The sequence below is a fragment of the Labrus bergylta genome, chromosome 22, assembly GCF_963930695.1.
Source record: "Labrus bergylta chromosome 22, fLabBer1.1, whole genome shotgun sequence".
Classification (NCBI taxonomy): Eukaryota; Metazoa; Chordata; class Actinopteri; order Labriformes; family Labridae; genus Labrus; species Labrus bergylta.
The window spans coordinates 16,765,388-16,791,598 of NC_089216.1; the positions used below are offsets into that span (position 1 = coordinate 16,765,388).

Sequence of the window (26,211 nt, forward strand, 5' to 3'; positions counted from 1 at the left end):
GTGTTCTGGAAGTATATGCATCGCAGACACGCAGGGGATTAAATGCCTCTGATGTATACAGTCAGAGCTCTGCAACACGATCCTGCAAACATCCATACACACACATACCCTCCTGACCCTCCGGGCCCACAGCCAGCAGAGAAGCCTCTGACACCGGCTGCTTATTTAGAACACATTCCAACGTTAAGGGTGCTAAGTCAGTTTTAGACGCACCCGGCTAATTTGTTAATGTTGAATCTGATACACAGAGGATGCTTACCATAAACATATTTAAGTTGTTTTTAGGGCTGTCAAACAATTAAAGAGGACATTTCATAGCCCTTCTCCACCTTTTCCAACAGTCCCCTGTGGTCTAAATGAAACATGCTGTGCTTTGGTCCAACTATAACATGAATCAAGCACCAGAGGAGGTTTGTGACCCTGTATAAACCAGCTCTCTCAGAACGCTCCGTTTTGGTGTGTGTGTCTCTTTAAATGTAATGAGCCCCCCTGAGTTTTCCCGGAAGACATCACTCCTTCACTAGTGAGAATAAAAATGGCCGACCTGTGCAAAAGTTTTGTTCTAGGCTGGGGGTGGAGTCCATGGGTGGAGATACCAGGGGAGGGGAGGGTATTTCTTTTCCAGAATCCCACTGTGACATCACAAGGAGAGTAAATTTGAGACAGAGCATTTTTCTCTGTGTTGTAAGACTTATGCAGTACCTGCTGTTGGGGAGTTGTCAGACCACAGAGATGGAGCGCTCTGCAGAAACAGTCTTTGTTTATAAGTTATCACAAGAAATGTTTTTTGATGCATGTCCATCCAGGGCTTCTGTAACAAAGGCCAACATTTTTTAAGTTGTGAGACATACGCTCGAGTCCACAAGAAAAAACAAAGGAGGTCTGCAAAAAGGGTTTCAGGTTTATTACATGTTCACAAACACATTCATCATGGACACTTCATGAAACACGCCTCGCAGTGTTCCTGAACTCAACGTAAGCCTCGACTGTACATTTGCACAAACGTCAAAGTTAAACATTAAAACTTTGTCTTCCATATTTCATCTTTTCGTTTCTCCAAACCAACATTTCTCCATCTGTACATTCCCCGTTTCACTCCACATAAAAGTCCCTTCAAAATAAAAGTCATAAGTCATAAAACATCCTCCCTGTTTTCTCTTCCATCTTCACTTCCTGTGAACTTCACAATGTCCGCTCTCTGTCCGGGTGCAGACGTCCCGGGACAACACGGTGACGTTAAACAACACAAAGTCTAACTCTGAGACCTGAGGAAGAAAGTATTTACACTTTTGTACAATTTCATCTTGTAAAAATTAAGCAGTTCTTATGGAAGCCCTAAGTGGACATGCGTCCATACATTTTATTTTGCTTCATTTTTGCAACGATTAGTCAATTTTGTTTTTTTCTCGAGATCTAGACGAAGAGCCCGTGTCCACCTGGTGATTTTTTACGGGTAAAGCATGTGTGTGCTGCCAATAAAGCGCTGCACGTGCGTCCTGTCTCTATGAAAACGGCTGCTGTTTGACCCTTACTGCTCTGTTGCTTTTTTACTGCATGTTTTATATTTGAGATTTTTACCCCTTCTCTACGAGCATCAAATGGAGGATGCTCGCCCTCCTACTACATCTGGATGATGAGCTCGTCATCACAGCTCCGATCAGACACGAAGATAGGAGGATGTTTGGACACTTCATGATCAGTAGGAGACAAAAATACAGGGATCATCATTTATTTTTGCAAAGAGCGCCAGTGACTTCAACAGCGCCCTTCTGAAAAGTTGAAAGACTTTCAGCTAAAAGCGCTTTGAGTGGAAAAGGTAGAGCGCTCAGAAAAAGGACACTGGATGCTGGGCCTCTCCTCATTGGGAACAATTGGAAAACTGTTGGCACTTATTTATCTTTTTGTCTTGGGATAACAACGCTGGTGTCCCTTGTAAAATAAGACGTTTTCTTGAGATCTCGATAAATTAGCTCGTTGTCATGCATTGAAAAAAAAACTGTATAAGTGAAGTAACGAAGTATAACAAGATGAGAAAACAACGATACAGCCGAGCAAATTAAAATGTCTGGATATCCGTCTGCTTAGGACCACCGTAGTTCTTGTAATTTATTGCACTCTCCCATGCACATCAGAAAACTATAGCAACAACAAAAAAAGGAAACTATCAAAGTGCTGCAGAGCCCACAAACCAAGGCCACCGTAGTAATTCAAACTTTAACCTTTTAGCAAAAACATTTTTTAATTAGACAATCCATAAAAAATGTTCACAAGTGTCGTTTCCTGTCACTGCAATGTTTATGAAAAATAAACGTTTCATGTCGGGTTGGTGGATCAAGTTTCTGAAAAAGAGAAACGGTCGACTGACTATCGAAGAAGGATGGACTGTCCAGCAGATCCAGAGTCCGTTAAATATTTAAAGTACAAAACTTAAACACGTCAAAATAAAGACTTAGACAGAAAACACAAAGGTCGTAAAAAGAAGTCATCCTCGAGGTCTCTCGTTGCCCCGCCTGCCCGGTAACAGCAAATCATTACAAATTCCTCTCATTCATACATTTGATTGGAGTAACAACAAGTTCTGAAACGTAATAAAAATCCTGTACATGTGCAGGAAGAGAGTATGATGAGAGATCTCGAGGATGTCTGCCTCTACACATGTTCAACACATTTTACATGTTTCATATTTAGAAAGATGCTTAAATAACTTATAACTGGAGAAGGCAGATCAAACTAATGCTGTCATGACACTGATTAAAATCCCCCAACACAGGAGATATTTAAAAAACTGAATTCATGATAATAAGTTCATGTGTGAAGATATCAGGCCGATATAAAAATGAAAATGAAACAAAATACAAAAAACTTGACAAGTTAAAGTAAAGAATTTTTCTGAAAAACAACAGGAAATACACACTTTATACATATCTCATACAAGTTTGAAAAGCTGGAATAGGATGTAAAGAGGCCTCCCTCTGATCCATCTCTTCCAGCTCAAAAACAGAAACAAACGTACGTGATCAAAGATGCAGAGAAGTCCAGCGTCCACTCAGAGATCAGCCCTGTTGGGAACAACAACAACAAATAAGACAATAAGTTTCTTTCAAATAATCTACAATTCATTTATCAGACGCTTTTATCCACAGCGAAGAACAACACGAGCGAGGATCTAGAGAGGAGGATACAACGTCAGGAAGTGCAAACAAACAGCTTTAAGTCTGATGGGACACACAGGTGCTGACAGGAAGTGACCAGAGGCAGAGCACAACATGGACAACCATCCTAAACATTATCGTCATCATCATGAAAGTCGTAGGTGTTCATGAATTGCTGGGTCTTCAGCTTTCTCTTAAAGGTGCAGAGGGACTCTGCAGATCAAATGGAGTTTGATATTTCGTTCCACCACCAGGGGGCGACAGAGGAGAAGAGTCTAGACTCTTAGGCTTTGTTTTTTCCGGGTAGAAAAGCGCTGGCTGTGTGCTCGGGAGTGAGATTATATATTTCCACAATCAGACACGGAGTGCAGAGGGGTTGGGTACAAGACACGATTTTGATTTCATGAACCATACGTGTTATCCATAGTTAGGTGCACAGCTGACCTGATTGACAGGTGGGCGTGGTGTAACGGTTTGTCAGGAGGTTTAAAACCCGCCTGAGCTCCAGCTCTCAGCCTGTCGTTAGGTTGACAGTTAGACTGAGACAGCATTTCCAGCATGGAGACCGCCATTGATGGGACTCCAGCGCCCCCTGCAGGAACAGACGGGTGACATCACTCAGGCTTTGATGATAATATTCACAGTCTGCGGTTTATTCCAACAAAAGAGGGAGAATAACAAAAGAGGGAGAATAATTTCTACTCAAAAGCTAATTTCTCAAACTTGCGCCTCTCTGTTCCAGGGGGTGTGTCTCATGCTCAGATGAGAAGGGGAACTCCAAATGCCCTGCTGCTAGGTTGCATGTTGTGTTTATGTAATCTCTGATCAGAGGCCATGGGAACCTGGCTTCTCACTCTCCCTGTCTTTAAATGACTGCTCCTATAAAAAGCCGGCCGACCCTGCAGCGACTCTGACCTGACAGGCGGCCTCTTGATGTCCGGCAGCAGCTGAAGCGGTCCCCGTGTATACAATAACAAATACCTGCCATTGCTTGACCTTTATACTCCCGCACTAGTGCTATGTCCAACATGCAGCCACACACTCACATTCAAACACCGAGCTAATGAAGAGATGTCAGCATAATCCTCTTTATCGCCGCTGTCATATCAGAATGCACCAACCAGCTCGCTGTGATGCATACTTACAAAGTTTACAATCCCGCTGAGTCCGCTCCTTTGTTATACTTGTTGACTGACATTTAAAGATGAATAAATAAAATACAAAACGCTGAAATCTACTGTAGGTCTTTAGGGTACATGGTAAAGAGGGTGACACTAGAGAGGTGGCATTTGCCCCCCCTGAGAAAAGAAGTAACCACTATAGACTGTATTAAACATGGACACTGTTTCAAACAGTTCTCACACATGCACTCCTGAAAATGTATAGATCAGGACTGCTTCTATCTCTTCCGGTCAGGAGAGGGTGCTGGGGGGTCTCCTGAGGTAAGACGTGATGTAAAAAGAACGACGCAGAAGTGGCAGATGAAGCAACAGAGTCCTCTAAGGGGTTTTGTGCAGGTGTGAAAGCATTATCTGTGACATCACCCACTTGTTTCTGATGAGGTGCAATAAAGGTGAATAGTGAAGTATTATAAGGAGCTTTAATGAACATTGGATTGTCACACTGTCATGCACTTTAAACAGCTTCCTCAAGAGTCTGAGGGAGCATTATCTAATGTTTCGGGTAATTTTGAAAACTTTTTTTAAGCAGCAGAGATTAGCAGCAATTTTTGAAGTAGCAACATCAGGGAACCCAAAAGTATGACTAGAATTAGAGGTAAAATGTGTCTTCTGTGTTTGTTTTAAGAGGGATGAAAGTTAAAGGAGATCTCTTATACTTACTTTTACCATCGATCATGTCAGTCAGGGACACCTATTGAGCAGCGTTGGTAGATGTGCAGCTCAAAAACCTCCTTATTTATCTGAAACTTGCCAGTAAAATCCCTCGTTTCAGCCTTTGCCAGAAACACTTCATTTCAGCTGATGTCTCTTTAAGGCCCCCCTTCTCCACCTGCCCAATTTCCTCCGATTAGCCAGCTCTGTTTGCAGTTGCAGGGAAATTTGAGAGAGTGGGCGTGTCCTTGAAAGAGCTTCCCGGGTGGGCGTGTCCTACAACTTTGCTCCATGCTTTGCTCTGATATGTTGGCAGAAGGAAACCACGTCCGGGGATTACACCAAGAACTGTGTCTTTTTTGCCTAGGTTTAGTGTGGACATCCAACATCATGACATTATATATAATTAAACATGAAACAATACAATAGATCCCCTTTCGTGTTTACCATTTTGGTCACACCTAGGTCATTAACTACCCTGTGGTGTGAATATAACCAGAGAATTGGAGAGATACCTGACGAGTTTGAAAAGTACCATGGCGTCTCACGTTTCACTTATGCAGCAAAAATAGAACATGGAAGTCTCTCATTAGACCCATATATCTACACAAGCATGAATCATGTTATCTCATGTTTTAAAGAAAAGAAGGCCCTCTTAACGTCATCCCTGTGTGCACTCTTAATACCAAAATGTTGCTTTTAACTTTTGAAGAGTTTGGAGCAGGTTTTGAAATATCATAAGTTTTTCAAAACGTGTTCATGCAGTCCTTTTAACTTTATCAGAGTTTTTGAATCAGCATGAGAGTTGTGTTGTCTAATTATGTGTCTTTTTAATTTCTAAATTACTGTATTTTTTAAGTGTTCTGCAGGATTTGTCGCTTATGTTTTTTAAATTTGTGCCTGTGGCTCAGTTGGTAGAGTTAGAGTCGGTCACCTTGCATCCGGAAGGTTTTATCATGTTTTGGAGCTATTTTAAATCACTCTGCAGTCTGTGAAGCTTCTTGTTCTAAATCCACTCTGATCCTGTATTTGATCATGTCTATAAAACCCTCTATTTCAGCCCTGCTCAGAACAGGCTGTTTCTGTGTCTGTACCTTTAAATATGTAAATGAGCTGTGTCTGACCACACCCCCTCTCTGGAAGTGCTTGGTTGGCTCGGGCTTTCTCACTCCATGTCCTATTGTTTACGGTGAGAAGGCAGACTCAGAGGGCAGAACAAACACCTAGCTGTGGGAGTTTCACCCACCTGGGGGAGGGGCTACTGCCCTTTGCGATGTCGTGAAGGGAAAATCTCCAAACAGCCTGTTTGAGCACACATTTTCTGAAAAGTGGAGCAGGCAAAAGATGGAGAGGATGGACTTTTCTCATCATTGGGGGGTTTGTAGACAGACTAGAGACACTTATTAGTGTTAGAGGAACATGGTGAGGTGGATTTTGCATCATATGTGACCTTTAAAACCTCAAAGAACAAATCACACTATCATTTTCAACCATTCATCCTCCTGTTCACTCAAACCTGTCTTAAAGATAAACATTCGGACCTACTCACCTGTCCAGGTAGGCTGCCGTTTATCTGTGCTCCACCACAAAGCTCATGGTAGTCCCGTCAAAAGAGGGCGGGGCAATGATCCGCGGACCTTGCTGGGAGGTGATGCTGATGACAGGCTGCGTGGCGGTGGAGAACCCCTGTGTTGGCCTGCTGGTGGCGGCGGCCTGCGGTTGAAACCCGGTGGCGGCCTGGGGAGACTTTCCTGTCGACATGTAGAAAGGACTTTCCATGTACAGGCCTTCCATCTGCTGCGACGAAGCCTTCTCCACGCTCTCAGCCTCCGACTGCATCGACATCTGTGACTGCACCAGTGTCCTCGCCGGGATCACGGACGGCGTCGGCATGAAGCCCGGGTAGATCATGTAGGTGTGTCCATACGCTCCTGGACTGAGCGCCAACGGTGAGATCGGCATGGGAACCGGCGTCATAGGAGGCTGCGGCATTGGCACGTCCACGTACTGGCCTGTTTCCGGGTCAAAGAGGCGCTTTGTGGTCGGCTGCACGGGAGTGTCCACCAGGTAGTAGTTTCCGGTTGTGGGATCCAGGAGCATCTTCCTCTGCGTGGCCTGGAACGGGTCCAGAGTGGGAGCGGGAGTGATTGCCGGGGAGAAGCAGTACAACTGAGGCTGATTTGCATTCATGCCCAACGGCAAAGAGTGGTAGATGGTCGCAGGAGGGATCTCAGGCGGTCGCGGCTCCATGACAATGCTGGCTCTCTTTGGGGACTGGTTGTACTCTTCATGACCCCTGGTGGTGGATCCCACCTGTCTTGTAGGGGTGGCTGGGTTCGTCTTGGTGGTGAACGTGTACACCAATGTTTTATCAGCGGATGGCGCTGGTTTCTTGGTGTTGGCGGGAGACTTTACCGGAATCGTTAGGTAGTTCTCGTTGTCTGCGCCCCAGAGATCTTGCAAGGACCTCTCTACCTCCCTTGTTTCGACTCCTTCCTGTCCACTCCGCTTTGTTTGGCTGCTTTTTAAGGACACGGGCAGTTTTGGCGACTTTGGGGTGAAACTCCTCGTGTTGAAGGGCGTTTGCGTGGTGGCATTCGGCGGCTGGGTCGTCCTTGTGCTCGCAGAGGGCTTAAGATTGGAGCTGAGGCTGAACATGTTTTTGTGACCTGTGGCGTTGGTGGTTGTTTGCATGGACTTGGGAGTCTGAAACACTTTGTCGTCTCTCCTGGGCAGGCTTGGGGACGCCACTACAGCCGGGGGTGTCTTGTCGGCGTTGGGGTAGGAGTCTCTTCTGGCTGCCCTGTCCATGTTGAACCCTCTGACCTCCTCCTCCTCCAGTCCTTCATGGTCCTCGCTGGTGAGCAGTGAAAGAACATGGCTGTCTGTCAGCGGCCGGGGCTTGTTCTTCCTCTTCCACTCATTCCTTTCGAACACGTAGAGCTGCTCCATGGTTTTCACAGCCGCCTGGAGTTTGTCGAACGCCGCCTGGTTCGCCACCTTGGATTCAGGTTTCTTATCTGTGATATCTGATGGTTTTTCTTGCCTCTTTGAAGCCATGTTGCTTTCAATTCTCAATCCACTGCCCCCCTCTGAGGAGTTATTTGGGTTATCTATGGGTACTCTCCCTGCTGCTTTTTGCAGAACAGCGCCCTCTGGAGACGACCTGTCGAAGTCAAGCAGCTCCCCTTTAGAAATGTCTTGTTTCCCGTTGCTGTTTGTATTCACAGACTGACATTTTATCACTATAGGGGAAACAGAGTTTAGATTCCGATAGGGCATTAGCTTCTTCTGCTCTGTGTGGCTGTCAGCAGCGGATCTATTCTCGTTGTTATCCAAAGAAACAAAGTGATAGGAGCTTTTCACCAGTTTACGCACGTCTCTCACTTGATGAATGGGCGTCTGCAACTTTCCTTTATTTTCTCTAATGTCTCTAACCATGAAATGCGGCACTTTATCTGAACACTCACCCTTCAAAGCTGCAGCCAGGGCCTGGCATTTGAAGTCGTCTGCTCTGCCGAGGCTGGCTGGGTTACAGCCTATATTAGGAGCGCGCAGTTTGGAGACACCGAACGGCTCGGTTTTATTGTCTCTGACGCTCCTCAAGTTAATTTTTATCTCCGGAGATTTAGATGTAGCCACACTCCTCGAGTCTGCGATGAATAAAGTGTTGTCAGAGTGCGGTTTTATTCCTCCTCCGTCCTCACAGAGAGAGTAACTCCGGTTCTGCAGCTGCTGCCCCTCTTCTCCGTCACTGTGCAGCAGTTGGATACTTGGCACAAACAAATGTGACATTTTAATCAGTTTGCTGCTGCCCGATGAGTACCGATCCCCCTCGCCTTCTTTGTCGTTAGCTGAAGGCAGCTTCTCCTCCGGAGTTTTGTGGTTTTTATGATCCTTTTGAAACTCTACCTCCTCGTCCTTCCAACATCTGAATGCGCTATTTTGGCTCCGTAGCAGCGTGCTTTTGGAAGCTTCCAATGCGCCTATTTTAGCATCGATTCCAGCTTCATTTGCCGGCTCTAAATTAGTTTCTAGTGCGGGAGCGGCCGTGTCTCGTCTCCGAGAATCGCTCTTAGTATCACATGAGCCGCTGTCAATGATGTCCCCTAATTCATCCAAGCACATTATGGTGTAGTCTGAGCTGCTCTCTGAAAACTTGGAGCTCTGTCTGTGCAGCTCCCTGCTCCCCTTCCCCCTGTGGCTGTCGCTGTCCTGGTGCACAAAGCTCGGGGAAGGCGCTTGATGCGGCTCACTTATCTCCCCTCTTTCCATCTTGCGCTCCTGCTCGAACTGCATCTTCTTAGAAATCACATTTTTAAGCAAGCTGGAGGCGAAGATGGCCTTCTTGTGTGTGTCTTCCATGGCGTTAGAGGCAGGCTTGCTGGCCCCTCTCCTCTGGCTGCTTGGCAAACTGTTGGTAACTTCATCTGTGGAACGTGATCCTGCAGAATTTTGCGCAAAGTTAGAGCGCCTTTCTCCTGCAGACATCCCCGATTTGACATTACAGCGAAAATTCAGAGTCTCTGTGAGTCTGATCACCCCACCGTGACCCTGACCGAGTTTCCCCATCAGCTCGATTTTCTTTGAAGTCGACGCGCTGTGGGGGGTCCCATTCAGAGTGAAGATCTTGTTGTTGGGCGGTTTGATGCTTGCCAGTGTCAAACCTTTGTACCCTCTGCTGCCCACATTTTTGGCTATTTCAAAAGAGGCTGTAGCGTTCTGATGTGAAACTACACTTTGGTCCATTCCTTGTGACATGTTGCCATATTTCAGGTCGACAAACGTTGACCACCTGTTAATCCCCAAACCATGCTCTGATGCGGACGACTCACTGGAGGTGCTGAAATTAATGGCATCAAAGTAAGGGTACGCCAGGCTCTTGAAGGATTTGGCTGTCAGATTGCGCACCTCCTTGTCAGCGTCGTCCAGCTCGCTGACAGCGCTGGACGCACCGCTGGAGTACTCGGTGACCTCTTTCCCCCTCAATTTGCGGCCAAAGTGTAAGCGTCCGGGCGCGGCTATGAAACACTTCGTCGTGTCACACAACGTCTCTGCCTTCCCATCAACTCCCCTTAACACATACCGGCTCATGTCTCCGGCGCGCCTGGCATGATAAAGAATATTTTTCTGTTCTTGGATGTTGCTGGGGTCATTTATAGCTCGAGAAGTGGTTCTGATTGACAGGTGGATCTGTCCGGCACCGTTGCCACTGCCCTGCTGCTTTGACACACTCTCATCTGAGCTGGTGAACTTGGCCGCGTCGCTCGGATCACTTTCAAGCAGAGTGCTGACTTCTGCTGCGTCCTGAGCGCGCCCCTCCGCCGCTCCATCACCATCGAATGAGGCGTAATCGACAAAAGAGTACACCTGCTGGTTGTCATCCTCGATGTCCCAGCTGGCGGAGGAGCCCACTCCGATATCATAATCCCCCTCATGGTCAGAGAGCTCCGCGAGCTGGATCTCGTGCGTGGTAATGTAGTGGGACTCATCATCCGTTACGCACGGGACGCTGTCGTCCGAAAGCACCAAACTAACATCATCCTCCTCCTCAAAATCATCCGACTCATTCCTCCCGCTCAGATAATCATCATCATGGAGGCAGCGTAACTCCTCTCCTCTTTCTGTCTTCTTCTTCTTCTCCTCTTGTTGCGCAATGTCGCGCTCGCTTTTGTCTTCAGATTTGAGGCAATCCTCTGACTTTGCTGTAACAGAGGGATGATCTCGTAAAGATTGTGAATGAGAGGGGTACTCCTTGAAATCTTTAGAACATCTACCAACTACAGAATTGTCTTTCTTCTTCGTTTTAATCTCAGTTTTAACCAATGACTCGTGGTTTGGCTCTGTTGCGCGCGGAGCTTCAGAGCCGCCGACAGACATTTGGTTTCTTTCATTAGATCCAAAGTCTTTCTCCCTAATTATTCCGCCCTTATCCAGGTCCTCTAAGTCCAAATCCACATATTTGAGTTCGTCCTGCTTCTCCGGGGCATCCTCCTTTTGACACGCGCGCTTTCGGAGCAGATCTTTGACCTCGCGGAGATCTGCCGGTGCCTCCACGCGGCTTTGTTCAGTCTTCATGACTCAGTCCGCACGTTTCAGTGGACATGCGTGTGTGACTGCAGAGAAGTGGCTGAGATGGAGACCTCCAGCCCCCCCCCCGCGCCCCCCCCCCCCCCCCAACCAACCACGGGACTCCTCAGAGTCACAGGCAGAGATGGTGCCTCACTCTGATGAGACGGAAGCGCTCCAAGTATTCCAGCTCACCGCGACATGCAGCTCAGAGCCGCGAGTCTAAAAAGGACCAGAGACATTACCAACTACTGTCTAGGCCAGAAGGTTCTCAAGCTGCGGTTCGCGGACCAATAGGAGTACTGAGGGCACTCCCCTTCAAACTATTCCATTGAAAATAGAAAGTTGAACTCACACTGTTTTTGTGCAGCTAATCACGAGTCACGATCCATGAGCTGCAAAAACTCATTAGTTATAATCTCATGTTAGTACATCATGAGAGGAAAATTACATTTAACACTTTCTAAACAGTGAAGAACAGAAGGTCCAAAAATGCAACTTCTGTACTTTTGTCTGATAGAGTATGAATCTGCTACTTCATACTTTGACTCCAGCACATTTGAGAGGAAAATACTGAACTTTTACTTCTTTAAATCAAACTCACAGTGACAGTTACTCTGCATCATCAGGTAGCATACTGGCAGTGGTGATTCTAGAGTCTGTTTGGGCCCTGGGCTAAAATCATTTGGGGGCCCTTCAACCAGCGTTCATCCCCATCATGTCCCGACGATTACGCCCCCTTTATTTCCTGTGTCTTTTTTCTCTCCTATAGACGGATAATTCCTCCTTTTTTTTTTATTTGTTGACTTTTCATAGACACACTTTGGTTTTCACATCAATAATGCAGCGCTTAGCAGGGCAACGAATCACTTTAAAGACTCACGTTAGAATTTAACCGTCTCCATCTTGGTATTTTGGATCTTAAATCATCAGCTTGTGTTGGAATCAAAAAGGGGTGTGTATGTGACTCATCTCTTACTTCGTCCCTCAATTACGCCTCTGCGACATTCAGATTGAAGGAGAAACATCAGACTGAAGAGGGCTTCTGATACCAAGAGGCTACATCTATTTCTCATATTATTATTATTTAGCAGGTTCAATGTTTTTAGGTATTTCTTAAATGCCAAACATTGCATAAAGAAGTTTTTGATCATTTATCAAATGTAGGAGACTCGAGTCCATATGAAGTGCAGCGAGCAACCTGTTTCTGCCTGACCTACAGATAACGTTTCCCAGCAGACCGGCGGCTCACTGGCTGTTTTTAAAAATACACGTCAAAGTCAAATATAGGCACCGTGGCAAAATGTGAAAATTGCAGCTACGTTAGTCGGGGAGGAATGTGTGCAGGCTTTTTGTGACACCTCAGATGACGACTGTCTGGCAAATAAACACCCAAGTGACAACAAGTCCTCAACAACACACACCCCCACGAGGAGGGGGCCGCCGTGCACACCGCTGACTGCTGGAGCGCTCACGGGGGTTAGTCTGTGTCAGGGGAGGCCGGTCTGGAGTCCAGGGGCCACCAGGGGCCTCTGGGGGTGTGTGGCTCATAAGTAGGTCACATTTAATTTAACTTTTCTGGACAGAAACAGGAACGGTTTAAGAAAATCAAGATCCCATAATCTCTGTGCACGACCGTTTCACATTTCTTTCCCCATTTCTTAGAGAGCTTTAGCACTACTGCCCAAGGCAAATGTCACCTCAAGGGCCAATCAAGTGTTTCTTATTTAGTCTCATCATATCTAAAATGTCCTTCAAAAGGTACATAAAGAGTAAAGTCTCAATCAAGACAATGGCTGTTTTTCTAAACCGCCGTACTACACGAGTAGTACGTACTGATCTGGTTAAAATGCAGTATGGGAACAAATGTGAGATCCTCAGGATGTCGTACTTATTCAGGAAAAATCTACAGTCTGCATCAGACCAGTCTCCCTGACGTTGTGTTTCCCACAATGGAAAGGGGCAGGTCAGAGGTCGAAATAACAGACAGCAGCATCCATCGTAACAGAGGAAATAATCACAATCAGACCAAACCACACAAAGAGTGACAAATGAATCACTCGTCGGCTTGTTTCAGACTGTAAGTGGACGCTACACTCAGTCGGCGTTTGACATCAGCTGGGCTGTTATTCTACTTCCTCATTCAAAGAACGGAAACCAGCTTAGCCCGGCCCTGTGTATTGCAGAATAACCCCCAACTGGAGGTCAGACTACAGGCTGTGATGAGATTTCTGTATCTCTGTAGATGTACAGACAGAAGTGACTACACCAACTAAGGTCTCTCTGTGTCTCCCCTCATATCTTCATCCCTGCATATTATTTCAACACTAAATGCATAAGGACCTCTAATAAGGCTTTAATGTGTGAGAGTCTACAGTGAACTTAAACTAAAGAAATCAGAATGAAAACAGCACGAGGCATCAAGGTGAATCTCCAGCACCATGGACAGCTCATGCTCTGTTTTTATATCACTGATAGATTAAATCTAGACTCTGCAGCTGGTAAAACTTGTTTCACTGTTCATGTGGGCTTCTGAGTTTCATAAAAAGAGTTAGTCACAGTGACGCTGATAAGGAACAGACATTATACTCGACAGCGTTACTCTCTGTTGACATGGCTCCGAGAGTTTACGACTCTTTTGACACTCCCTGAACATATCGAGAAACCTTCCTGGAGAGTTCCAGTTTCATAGACGACAGATGGATCCGAGCTTCAATTTCAGCTGGAATCTTTACAGGGTGCAGTATGAGCTAAAAGTCAAAGCCAGTGCAGAAGTTTCAAAAACTGCAGTTCCTCCAGTGTCCACTAGAGTCTGTCTCCTGCAGTGAGTCAGTCCCCATAGAGCCCCATGTTAAAATGTCCAACTTTACAGCAGAAATAAACATGTTTACAGCCTGGTAGTAGTTTATTTCTTGGTACACACTGTACGGGGGTTAATTTGTTTTTTAATTGATCTGTTTTGATTCTACTAAGGTGAAGAGTTTTGCATAAATTAGCAGAATTAGAGGCGTGACTGATCTGACTGATGGGTGGACGTGTTATTGTCCAGGAGGCTTGAGGCCCACCTCAGCTCTTAATCTGTTTTCTAGATTGAAAGTTTAAGTCAGCTTTTTCCAGTATGGCAACCATCGAATGGCTTTATGACACATCTTCAAAACCAATTTGTGATGTCACAGAGACTACGTCCATGTCCATGGAAAAAGGAAGAACGACAAACTTCAAAATGGTAGTCCAAAATCCAGTGGTTGGCGTTACAGATCTCATGTCTTGTGCTATGTTTGAAATTGAACCAAAACAAAGACCACAACGGGCTTAAAGGCTATTTTTGATCATTCTCTGTGTTTATCAATAAGAGCATCTTTGTTTGGCAACCAACATATGATCCATCATGAAATTTTGGCTATAAATAAACTATAAAACAATGAGGTTTAACTGTTGGGCCTCAAAGACAGAACTCTATGATCTATCTAGCTTCTTTTTCGGAGTGTAAAAATCTATGAAATGAAGCTCCAGTGTGAATTGGATGAGAGATATTTAAATGAGTAGAAGCATCACCAGAGCTTGCAGGACAGTAGCAGTCAGGGAGTCCAGTCTAATTAGAATGAATAACTGGGCAGCTGATGGTTGGTTGGCAGGCACCCTGAACTCACCACCGGGCTCTGAGCGAGTTTTAACTCGGCTGTTGGTGGGCAACAAATTTTCCCATCACCTCAGGCCAGCAGAGTAATAGAGTCTGAGCCGGACACCAGAGACGACTGAGCTTAACGCTGAAACTCGGCTCCACATGTGTCACACTCTCAAATACAAGGATTAAAACATTTTCTCTAACAAGATTTAGATTTTTTTGTTTCTCTAATACTAATATTTGTCTCTAGTCTGTCTACAAACCCCCCAATGATGAGAAAAGTTCATCCTCTCCGTCTTTTGTCTGCTCCACTTTTCAGAAAATGTGTGCTTAAACAGGCTGTTTGGAGATGTTCCCTTCATGACATCACAAAGGGCAGTAACCCCTCCCCCAGATGGGTGACACTCCCACAGCTAGGTGTTTGTTCTGCCCTCTGAGTCTGCCTTCTCACTGTAAACAATAGGACATGGAGCGAGAAAGACCGAGACACCCAAGCCCTTCCAGAGAAGGGGCGTGGTCAGACACAGTTCATTTACATATTTAAAGGTACAGACACAGAAACAGATTTGATTACATTACATTCTGATTTGAATGTAATTGTTCACCAAACGTGAAACAAACCTGAAGAAATCAAACATTGTGAAAGAATCATAATGTGCAGCTTTCAATGCAAAGAATCACTTTAACGTCTGCAGAGTAAACACAGCCTGCGGAGCTGTGCACACGTTGGATGCTCTCTAGTTTTGCTCATTACATCCTTATAATAAACATGTCAAATAAAAAAGTGATTAAAGCAGCTTCCTCATGTTGCAGCTGACCACAGATACGTGTCTTATGTAAGGGGTATAAAAACAGAAATTACTCAGCTGTCCTGTTGCCGTGGCCTCAGTCTGGCTTAAATGTGCAGTTTTTTTCTTTCAAAGGTCTTTTTATTGAAAGATAATAACAGAAAATAGCTTTTACTGTACAGGGAATTTTTTTTTTTTTCTTCCCCCCACCCACCCTTAACAAAAACACTCATACATGTCGCAAAACATTCAAACATGAGACAAGCCTAATCCAGACGACAAACAACCACAGCTGTAACTAGAAGTCACATTCTGAATAATAAAAGGTCAAGGTCAACAATAAACACATCTGTACAGATAAGGGCAGTCCTTCCTGCGAAATCTAAAGGAAGCCGAGTTGCTTTTAAGAGTTTAATGTGCAGTTTTTCAAAATGAGGTTTTGCATGGGACACTATTTCCTCTTCAGAGATTTCTCTCCTCTTTGGACAGATTTCAGGGGGATTTCCAGCCGACGTGCGGCTCAAACAGACAGAGAACCTCACTTGCTCCAAAGTGTCACCCCGAGCTGAAGTACTGTAAACCCAGCCGCACAACAAGATATATTTAGACACCTATTTTAGAGCGACGCTGGTGGCTGCAGGTCTTGAGGAGATTCGGTTACTCCTGGAGTCCAACATTAAAACAGCAGGCGATCAATCATGTTGGAGTGTCAGTCAGGGCGCATTAAGACAGAGACTTAAGTCGTTAACGAGGAGAGTGAAGCCTTCCTATTGCTACGACAACAGTCTACTGTATGTCTCCATGGCAACGGACATAAATACATGCATATTATTATAAACTGAGGTCAGGTATGATGTGAACAGTTCGGGGTCAGATACCTTGTAAAGACTATCTGTGTCTCAGAGCTCGGAGAGACGTCTTCTTCAGCAGCTCATAAAGACCGACTTTATCTCCACGATTGAAGGATCATTCTGCTGATTTGACTCGTGAAGATCAGTTTACTCGTAAAGAGGACGAGCACTCAGCCTGAGCAAACAGTTATTTAATGTGATCTGGAAGCAGCTCTTGAACTACAGATGCAGGAATCAGAGTGGATCAGTGGTTTTGTATACTCAAAATCAGTCTTGGTCTCAAGACCGGCCTCAAGTCCACTTCTTGAAGGTCTCGGTCTGGTCTCGTAATTGAAAGCATTTTTCCTCAGTCTTGTCTCGGCCTCAGACTAGACAGACTCTGGATTTTAAATCCAGACTGGTCAAGACCACCACTGATCGGCTATTCTTCCACGTCATTACTGTGATTCTTTCTAACAGAACAAATAACTTCAATTCATTCATAATTAGATTTTTATCCCCCGGTTACGACCTCAACCTTCCCGGTCTGAAATAAATGACACACCTTTAGTCATTTAATGAATGACCCCCTTAACGCAAGATGATGATTTTGATATTTAGGGTCTTCGTCTTGTCTCGGTTTCACCCTGCCTTGGTCTTGGTCTTGCCTCGGTCTAGGAGCACTCTGGTCTCGGTTAGTGTGGTCTTGACTACAACACTATGGATCAGTTCAAACAGACTAAAGAAAAGGTGAAATGTAAATATGAATGCAAATTCAAAAACACTAAAAACAACGGGAACATGCTGGAAATACAAAAACCTGCTGCAGAAATAAAACTACAGAAGCCTGAAGGGAACATACACACTGTGTGCTGCTTGTAGGTCTGTAGGTTAACTCTGTAATGGATGAGGGGAACGGCGTGGAGGTGAGGCTGACTCTGAGGTGACTGAGTGAGTGAGTTGAAACTCGATAGAAGCTTACGGTGTTGCTGGCGTGATGTTGGGCGGTGGTGGAGGCGCTCTTTGAACCAGCAGCAGAATTTTAAAATCTATTCTCTGACGGTCTGGGAGCCAGTTTAAGACCTCAGAGCTGGACGTATCATTACGGATCATTACCGGTTGAGATCCCTGCACCCGAGGCCGCGTGGCCCCTCAGTGCTGGCAGCGGATCGTCACTCCACTCTCCCCATCCAGGAGCTTGGTGTTGATGAGGACTCGAGCAGCGACTTTCTGGATCCACTGCAGGTGTCTGGAAAATGTTTTAGTGAGAACTGTAAAGACACCGTGACATAAATCAAGTCGACTGAAGATAAATGCATGGACGAGTTTTTCCAGCTGGGACACGAGTCTAGGCTTTATGATCATCTAAAACTTTTAATTTTTATCTTACTCACTTGTCCTGTGACAACTGAGTAAATTTTAGTCTTCTTGAGATCTCGATATATTAACTCGTTATCACGGGTAAAACCAACGTTGATCCCGAATAACGACACAATACATCGAGATCGTGAGAAAAAGCTCTCATTGGCTGTTGCTGATATAACTGATCTCAAATCGTACATTTCACATTTCTGATTTCGAGATCGAGGAGGCTCTGACCCGATCAGGAGCAGTGACATTATCAGACTGACACCTCACACTTTATGATTATTTGGATAAAGTTGCGACAAACTAGAAGCAGGCCACGCCCCCTGATCGTTAGGGGAGCAAATCAGGCCTAAAGCCGTCGAGTGTGCAGCCATCTTTAGCGTCACAGAAATACCAGTTTCCAGTTTTTCATGAAGGAGTAACAGTTAGAAACACACGTCAGCCGTTCTCTTTGTGCAAGAAAAACTCTTCTCAGAGACCGAAGAGAGAGTCGGATAACTGTTTTTCCCTTTGGACTTCAGAGAGGCAGCGGATATATCACACGGTGAATGCACTCTGTGGGGTTCCTGAATGCAGCATTGGATACAAAGATTGGAGCTGTAATTTCAGAGAGGTAGTGATAATGTTAACAACACGCCAGAACCAAAGCAGACTGATGTGTTCTCCATCTGTCACTGTCCTTTCATCGGCGCAGCAGGAGAGCAGGGATCGTTTAAAGTTAGACCTGGATTCAGATCCATCATGTCATGCACTCCTGACTCCTTAATGTCCAGAAGGTGTCATTATACGACCTGTGTAAACCCTGAACCATGGACGTGAGCCCGTCCATAACTCCATGACTCAAAGTCAGAGGGATCATCGTCAGGTTTTACATTTCTGACTTCTCCAGAAATATCAGCCGAGCACGAATTTCATAAAACAACAAAGCAAACTCCAGGATGATGTGATGTGATTTCCATTCTCAGTCTACAGAGGAAGACTGTGTTTAAAAGTGGAAAAGCTCTAGGGGGATAAGTATGGAAGCCCAAAGCAGACATGCATCCATTCATTTTATTCACTCTTTTGAATTGTGTCATAACAACTTATTTATCTGCACTTTGTGTTACAAAAGCACAAAAAAAAGAAGAAGAAATAACTCTCCTCATTAGTGTGGGCAACAGTAGCATGATGTGTCCTGGGGCGTGTCCAGAGGGGTGGCATGGCTCCCCCTTAGAAATACAAAAAAGTGCCAAAAAGAATAAGTCATTTTTGAGTCACTGAGGTAAAAACTTTAAACATAAACGTACTCTAACAGTCCCAAGATCAAAATATTTGAGTAAGGAAAATGGAAATCTGCTTGTAATGTTTTGCATCTTGGAACTGACATTTTATATTGTAAAAAAAAAAATAGAGTCATGAAGGTTGGTCGTGACCCGACTGTTTACCAGAGCAGATGTTACATCCTCCACTGACCTTCACCTCTGTATGTTTGTCTGTTTCACACACTGAAGGACGACACATAACACACACACACAAACACACAGAGACGCAGAAACACCCATAAACCACATACACGTTTATTCTCCCCACCACTAGAGGGCGGTGTGACTGTTTTGAAAAAGTGCAGTTTTTTAAATCTGTGTAGGAGCCAAATCAGTGTGGATAATTATGTACTTTATTCAAATGGTTTTGCTTTATATGTTAATTTACTTAATGTGGACACTAGAGGGCGATAACGGGTCACTGGGGTGAATCAGTTAATTGGGATTTTCAAGTATTCAAAGACACTGTAGTTTAAAATGTAGGTCAGTAAGGTAGGAGGAAACTGTGAAATAGAAGGAGGACACTGTGAGTGAGTTCAACTTCAACAAAAGTGGACAGGAGTGGTCTCTGAAGTGGTTACAGGTACACATGGTGTGGGAGAGATTAAGGTGGAAAGGTAAGAAAAAAAAAACGCTTCAGAGACAGCTCCACTACCAAACATAGGTAAGCTGCTCCACTGTTGTTTTTTTCTGAAATTTGTCCCCACAACAGCGCAACTCATTACCCAACATGACCTGACACACCCTGAGCACGCCAGCTTCCCCTCATTGTTTTAGGTCCAGCTCTGGGATGATGACAACCCTCTCCTTGGAGTTATTTGTTTGCACAGCTGACATGTTGAATGTGTTGTTGTGTGTTTTGAGCATGTGTTGAGTCACAATGAGTCAAATATCAGAATGTGAAGAATTTTCACTTTCCCCTCAGATTCTCATCTGTTTTTCACTCCTGATATTTGAGATGTGTTCGGTCTGTGAGGCTCATTGTTTCTCTCTCCTGAGGCAGTGTGTGTGTGTGTGTGTGTGTGTGTGTGTGTGTGTGTGTGTTCTGGCAGACACTCAGTTCATACTTTTATTAGAGGAGGGTGCAGAGGGAGGGAGGGGGGGAAGACTATCTGACGTCACACTCACATATGGAACATCCTCTTCCTCCTCTCTGTTAAGTAATAACCGTCACGTTCAGCCCGACACATTTTTTTTCTCTTGCTCCAGTTCTGACGGTTAAAAAGTCAAAGAGGCGTGTCGATGTCTGAAACAGTCTGTGGTCGTAAAACTGGACAAATGATCCTCGTAAAGCTCCCGCTGGGATTATGATCATCTCGTCACTCCGGCTGAAGGACAGAGAGAAGACTTCAGGAGGATGTGAGTATTGGAAGTCGGTGTTTTGTGAGTTTTTCTTTCAGAGTGTGAGTCTGTCGCTGTGAGAGGAATGTGCTGTGTGTCAGGGCGTGTTGAGCTCTGTGAGTACACACACACAACTTCTCTTACGCTCATCTTTGGGAGACATAACAGCCGAGGCAAATGTGAAATATGGAGTCAGAGGAGGGACAGAAAAACACATTTTTACAAACAAAGCAGCGAAGAGGCTCAAAAGCTCCTCAGAGGCGACCGGTTTCTGTTAATCGTGTTTTTTTTCATCTTAACTGTGTTTATAAATCATCTCTCATACATCTAAGCATGCAGCCTGAAGCGCACTAACCTGTTTGCACATAGACCCATTCATTCTTTTAATAAATCCACTTTCTTCTCAAGAATCTGTTTTCACGTCTTCATCAGAACATGTCAGCGCTCACAAGAAAGCTTTAAACTGTTAAACTGCAGCTGAAGGAAACCAACATGTTTGAGCCCGACGCTTTCATCAGAGATTTTAAAGATGTGGGTGTGACTCCGTTTAACAACAACCGTAGCTAGGTGACAAACTCAAACATTAATCATCAATCATAATAGAGCAGAGTTTCAAGACCGATGCAGAGCTGGATAAACACTGAAGCTTCAGTGTCCACCACATGGTGACCTGCGTGAGCATCGACTCTAGAGAGGAGGGGGCGGGGGGAGACAGCTCTCTACAATGTTTTGAATTTGGACTGCAGTACCCATTTTAAACACTAAGTGCCAGAGTTAAATACTGCTCCTTTAAGAGGTAAAATTAGCTTAAATACCTTGAAATAATTCAAGAGAATTCAGAATGAGAAGCTGCTGAGGTTTGAGTTAGTGCAGTGTGACAAAAAGCACAACAAGCATGCAATGCTTACAGCTGCCCTTTTATATTTTTATATAAACAACAGATCAGATGACTGTGTGTGATGTGACAGGAGAGGCTCCTTAAGATGATGTAGATTCAAATATGAACCCACTGAAGCCAGACACACAGACAGCAAGATTGTGGATATTTTGTGCAGATTTGAGCCTCAGCTTTAGCAGTCCCAGAGTTAAAGTTTTGCAGTTTTGATAAGAACACTCTATGTACTCTGCTTTTTAGTTGAGACAGGAAGCAGGTGAGCAGTTTCACCTCGCCAGGGGATAAAGTGACGATCCAGCCATGAATGCCCTCCTTGTAATCTGTTTTTTCTTCTCGGTCCTCTCCCAGGCTGAGCTTCAGGCTTGTCTATATTTTCTCATATAACCTGTTCCAGTTCTGTGGACACACATGGATCCTGGCCAACACCATCGCCAGGTTTCTCACTTTTGGGAAAGGTGAGACGATCAAAGAATGAATTAATGAGTTAGAGAAGAGAGAAAACACCTCTGCACTGCTTCAATGTGAAACAAAAGCAGCTCTTTACATCGTTATTGTTTTCCTCTGCAGATGCTTTAGCGGACACGTTTTACTCTGTGGGCGTCGTGATGAGTCTGTGCCAGCTGCTCTCCATCCTCGAGCTCTTCCACATTGCAGATGGCATCGAGAAAGCCCGACTCCTCCCTCGCTTCTTCCAAGTGCGTACCCACCGCAGCCCGAACTCTTCATGCTGTGTCATTCATGATCTTTTTAAAGTAAAAACACTCAAACCACGTTGTGAAGAAAGTCTTTGTACATTTGAATGAGTGTGTGCGTGCTCTCTCTGTGTCTCAGGTCGTGGAGAAGAACCTCCTCCTGGTCATGGTCGTCAAGTTGGAGGAGATTCAGAGTAAACCTGTCGTCTGTGTTCTGCTCTTTTTGTGGAACATTTTGGACCTGCTACGGTACGAACGTCACCTCAAGATGTCAAACATGCAGCACTGTTTTCCCCTAATACACAGATATTCTTCTAACACCCTACAACTTTTAGATATCTAACATATTGGTCATCATATATTATTCATTGAAGAAGCAAACACTCTAATATCTTCCCTGGCTGGGATAAGGCGGTCTATCGACCTCGCCCACACAGAAGTTTCCTATATTTTAAGGCGAAGGTTCAGACGTTTCTCTACACTTCTATCAGGATTGACAAGCTGCCGTGGTGGCCATAAGATGATTAATCAAAGACTGCATATAAAACATGCAGAGCCATTGTTCGTTTGTGGGCTGTCAAATTAGAGCCTCCGGTTTGAGATTTTAGAGGTCTCTTCTCAGTCTCTATATTTTGGATCCAACCAGGAAGATATCTACTGACTGAAATGATAAAGTGACCTTACTATCTGATCAGACATTAAGGAAACATGCTATGTTGAAGTGCTGGCTTCTCTGACAACAATGCAGCAGCCAGTATGTCCTCCTTCTAACTTTAGATTCTGCTCCTGAATGATCTGGATTTGTTTTAACTAGAGAAGGTAGGCGGTTTTAAGACACCCCCACACGGCCGTTTTGGACGCCCCTCGGTTTGCCAGATATGAGAGCAGTTATCAGGTCAACAGGTGTTGCAGCGATGGAAGCGGGCAAGAGAAGTGGTTCAGATAGAAGTGATTGTACCCAACCTAAAAAGCCTCTGCATGTTTCTAATAAGCTCCACGAGCAGAAACGTGCTCAAACTAGGATCAATATTGGAGATGCTTTTGAAAAATGGAGAGAGGTTAGAACACAGAAAGGTTTACAGACCGATGCAGAGCTGGATAAACACTGAAGCTTCAGAGTCCACCACATGGTGACCTGTGAGAGCATGGACTCTAGAGAGGAGGGGGTGGGGGGAGACCGCTCTCTACAATATCATTGGCTGTACTTGACATACAGGTGTGGCCACAACACAAGTGTAAGTATGCATGCAGAGGAAGGTTTCCTTTTTAAATAACATAGTCATCATAATAAAAACTTTTTCAGTGTTTCCGTCCTCACTTCAACATATTTCATGCTTGGACTGCCTGGTTTCCTCCCTTTTTCAATGTGTTAAACATCCTGCTGTGTGGAAGAAGACCTGGAACCAGAGATAGAGATCATAAACTCTCCAGGAAAATGTTTCCTGTGGGACTAAATTAACTGAGAAGTAGGGCCACCTGCTGGTCGTTAGTGAAACTGCAGGTTTAAGATACTTCTGCATTAGCTACAACGTCTTTTCAAATACGATGTCGTCAAAAACAAATCACTGTCACTTATTGTGTAATGATTCTTTTTCTTCTTACTTGAAAACGTTTGTGTACTTCTGCGGACAGGTACCCTCACGAGCTGCTCTGTGTGATGGAGAAACCCTCCGGCACCATGCTGTGGACTCGATACACGCTCTGGATCCCCGTGTACGTCCTGTCAGCGGCCACTGAAGGTGATTCAATCTTTTCTATCATCTTTTTTTTTTTTTTAACAGTCATTCTAGGGAACTTGCAGTTCTGCCTCAGACGGTCTCTGCAGCTGACCTCACATGTTCCCCTCGGTCTGAGCTGTTTCTCATCTGTGTCTGTTATTGCATACAGGAAGCAGAGAGCAGGAAATGAGTTGGCAAAGCAGCAGAGATAATAAAACGTCAGGAAGTGTGAGAGGAGAGTGTACACAGAAGACACACATGAAGCTCCAGGATATCCACAGAGTTAGGGGAGGATGGTCACATGTCTTTAAAGAAGTCGTTAGCTTGTCATTAAATCAAACACATTTATTTCTGCAAAGGGATTCATGTAGCGTCAGACATTAAGGAAACATGTTGAAGTGATGGCTTCTCTGACAACAACGCAGCAGCCAGTATGTCCTCCTTCTAACTTTAGATTCTGCTCCTGAATGCTCTGGATTGGTTTGGACCAGAGAAGGTAGACGCTTTTAAGACACCCCCACACGGCCGTTTTGGATGCCCCTCGGTTTGCCAGATATGAGAGCAGTTATCAGGTCAACAGGTGTTGCAGTGATGGAAGCGGGCAAGAGAAGTGGTTCAGATAGAAGTGATTGTACCCGACCTAAAAAGCCTCTGCATGTTTCTAATAAACTCCACGAGCAGAAACGTGCTCAAACTAGGATCAATATTGGAGATGCTTTTGAAAAATGGAGAGGTTAGAACACAGAAAGGTTTACAGACCGATGCAGAGCTGGATAAACAATGAAGCTTCAGTATCCACCACATGATGACCTGTGAGAGCATGGACTCTAGAGAGGAGGGGGCGGGGGGAGACAGCTCTCTACAATGTTTTGTGGAGCTCTTTGAATGGTTGAAAAGTTTAATAATCTGTGACCTTAGATTTTAAGGTCTTATCAATGATGTAAAGACAGAATTCAGTATCTTTGCTCTTCTTCCTCAGGTTTGACGATATACCAGGCCCTGCACGTCGAGCCCGAAGCTCCACAGTGTTCCTCTTTAAACTCAACGGTGTCGTCACACCTTCGCCTGCCCCTCGTCCTTATGGTCTACCTGGCTGTCCTCACTCTGGGTGAGATGACTTAACCACTACTCTGATCTTTGTGAAGCCGATGCAGACGTGTCTTAAACCTGAAGTCTTTCAAACGGCCACTAGAGGTCTCGACCTAACTTTAAACTTTAACACCAGTACTGCCCTTAAAGCGACTTTTGCAGACGTGTTTTTGGATTAACATCTACCGACCTTTGCGCCTTCCTTTCTAACACTGGTGTTGTCTTTTCAGGAGCGTCTGTGACAGTGTGGCAGCTGCTGAAGGAGAGACAACACCACCTGCACAAATGGAACAAGAAGACGAAGAAGAAATGACACCTGAGGACATAAGTCTGAACGTTTGGACGTCTCGGTTTCCCAGGACCTTCCTCTGAAGTTTCACTTAAAAGGACAACAGAATCTTCATCGATCACAATCTGAGAGTCTGACGTCCAGACGTGTCTAACGTTTTAGAGAAGGTCCTGAAACAACGAGCCGACAACACCGTTTAATGATGAACTTTTAATGGGCGTGTAGGAAACGTTCCTCGTGCATCTTGGCGTTCAGTCTGTGAGGCAGCAGCGAATGTAGCAGTGTGAAGTCATTTCTGCGGCCGGGTCAAAGATGCAGTCTGAGTGTGTTCAAGCTCCCATTGTGTTCTCCTGAAGATCCTTTGTATGCGTTTCCACGGTAACAAGTCTGTTTTCTTAAAATTCCCTGGGCGCTACCATCCATACGCTTTGGTCCACACGGCTTTCTTCTTGAACTCGTTGGAGGACTTCAGGGCCAACAGAGCGGCTGGAACGACAAGAAGGGAAGATTTCATTTGTCGTGCGATTGTGTTTCTTTCAAAACCATTTTGTTTACGTTCTGTCTCTCTCTCTCTGTCTCTCTCTCTCTCTCTCTCTCTCTCTCTCTCTCTCTCTCTGAGATATCTGACTCTATCCACTCTCCTGTGTCTCCATTAAGGCACAGATTTAATTGTCAGTCACCTGCAGCGAGGCCTAAACTATTCTGCGATCAGTCCGGATCTGAGTCCTGCAGTTTCCGTTATTTTATGAAATGCAGATTTGCAGGTGCTTTACACATGACTGGATGTGTTTGCAAAACTGTAAGAAGTCACTTTGGTCAATGTTTTTTATGTTCTAGCAGCTGATGTGCTCGAGCCTGAAGGATTCAATTTGCACTACTTTTTTTTGTGTCTATTTCAGAACCAAAAGAACTCTGGTTACAAATCAAAGACACAGAAAAAAAGATGTGCTTTATTGCAAAATCCTCCATTTCCTCTCAGTTATTATCGGGGCTAATGACTCTGCTGTTTCTCATCCTGTATTGTGAAGCACTCTGTGACGTCAGATCTTCAAAGGTGCTCTTTAAATACTTTACTTACCGGGCAATTTATCCTGATTTAATGTTATATGAACAATATGAGCATTCACAATAAAGAAATAGTCTGAATTTATTGCAGTGATGTGTTCTTGGGAAAGACACTTAACCCCAAGTTGCTACCGCTGCTTTGTCGGTGGTGTATGAA

At 44.8% G+C, this 26,211-nt stretch overlaps 3 protein-coding genes across 5 annotated transcripts in view; 1 reads left to right on the forward strand and 2 right to left on the reverse strand.

Moving 5' to 3' along the window:
* Window positions 1-889: 889 nt before the first annotated feature.
* c22h4orf54 (chromosome 22 C4orf54 homolog) lies at window positions 890-11,077 on the reverse strand. Its single transcript, XM_029279267.2, has 2 exons — window positions 6,534-11,077; window positions 890-3,059 (listed from the first exon to the last, which is right to left on the reverse strand). The coding sequence occupies exon 1, from the start codon at window positions 11,060-11,062 to the stop codon at window positions 6,554-6,556; it is 4,509 nt and encodes a 1,502-aa protein (XP_029135100.2). The 5' UTR covers window positions 11,063-11,077; the 3' UTR covers window positions 890-3,059; window positions 6,534-6,553.
* Window positions 11,078-20,077: 9,000 nt separating this feature from the next.
* On the forward strand, window positions 20,078-26,135 carry hacd4 (3-hydroxyacyl-CoA dehydratase 4). The gene is made up of 7 exons (XM_020643604.3): window positions 20,078-20,324; window positions 21,550-21,656; window positions 21,769-21,896; window positions 22,033-22,142; window positions 23,526-23,632; window positions 24,591-24,719; window positions 24,931-26,135. Coding segments are annotated over exons 1-7 (666 nt in total). The 5' UTR covers window positions 20,078-20,322; the 3' UTR covers window positions 25,014-26,135.
* Window positions 23,936-26,211, reverse strand: part of focad (focadhesin) — a 36,505-nt gene continuing 34,229 nt past the window's right edge. For all 3 annotated transcript variants that reach the window (XM_020643600.3, XM_065950849.1, XM_029279269.2), the window contains one exon: window positions 23,936-25,475. In XM_020643600.3, the coding sequence (XP_020499256.2) occupies window positions 25,402-25,475 (74 nt within the window). In that variant the 3' untranslated portion in view covers window positions 23,936-25,401. The remainder of the gene's footprint in view (window positions 25,476-26,211) is intronic.

Excerpts from the sequence above, each read along its gene's own strand:
- c22h4orf54 (XM_029279267.2), bottom strand. The coding sequence starts at position 11,062 with ATGAAGACTGAACAAAGCCGCGTGGAGGCACCGGCAGATCTCCGCGAG.
- hacd4 (XM_020643604.3), top strand. Across the intron at positions 21,897-22,032 it reads TCCTCCCTCGCTTCTTCCAA|GTCGTGGAGAAGAACCTCCT; the intron begins GTGCGTACCCAC and ends TCTGTGTCTCAG. Across the intron at positions 23,633-24,590 it reads CCTGTCAGCGGCCACTGAAG|GTTTGACGATATACCAGGCC; the intron begins GTGATTCAATCT and ends CTTCTTCCTCAG.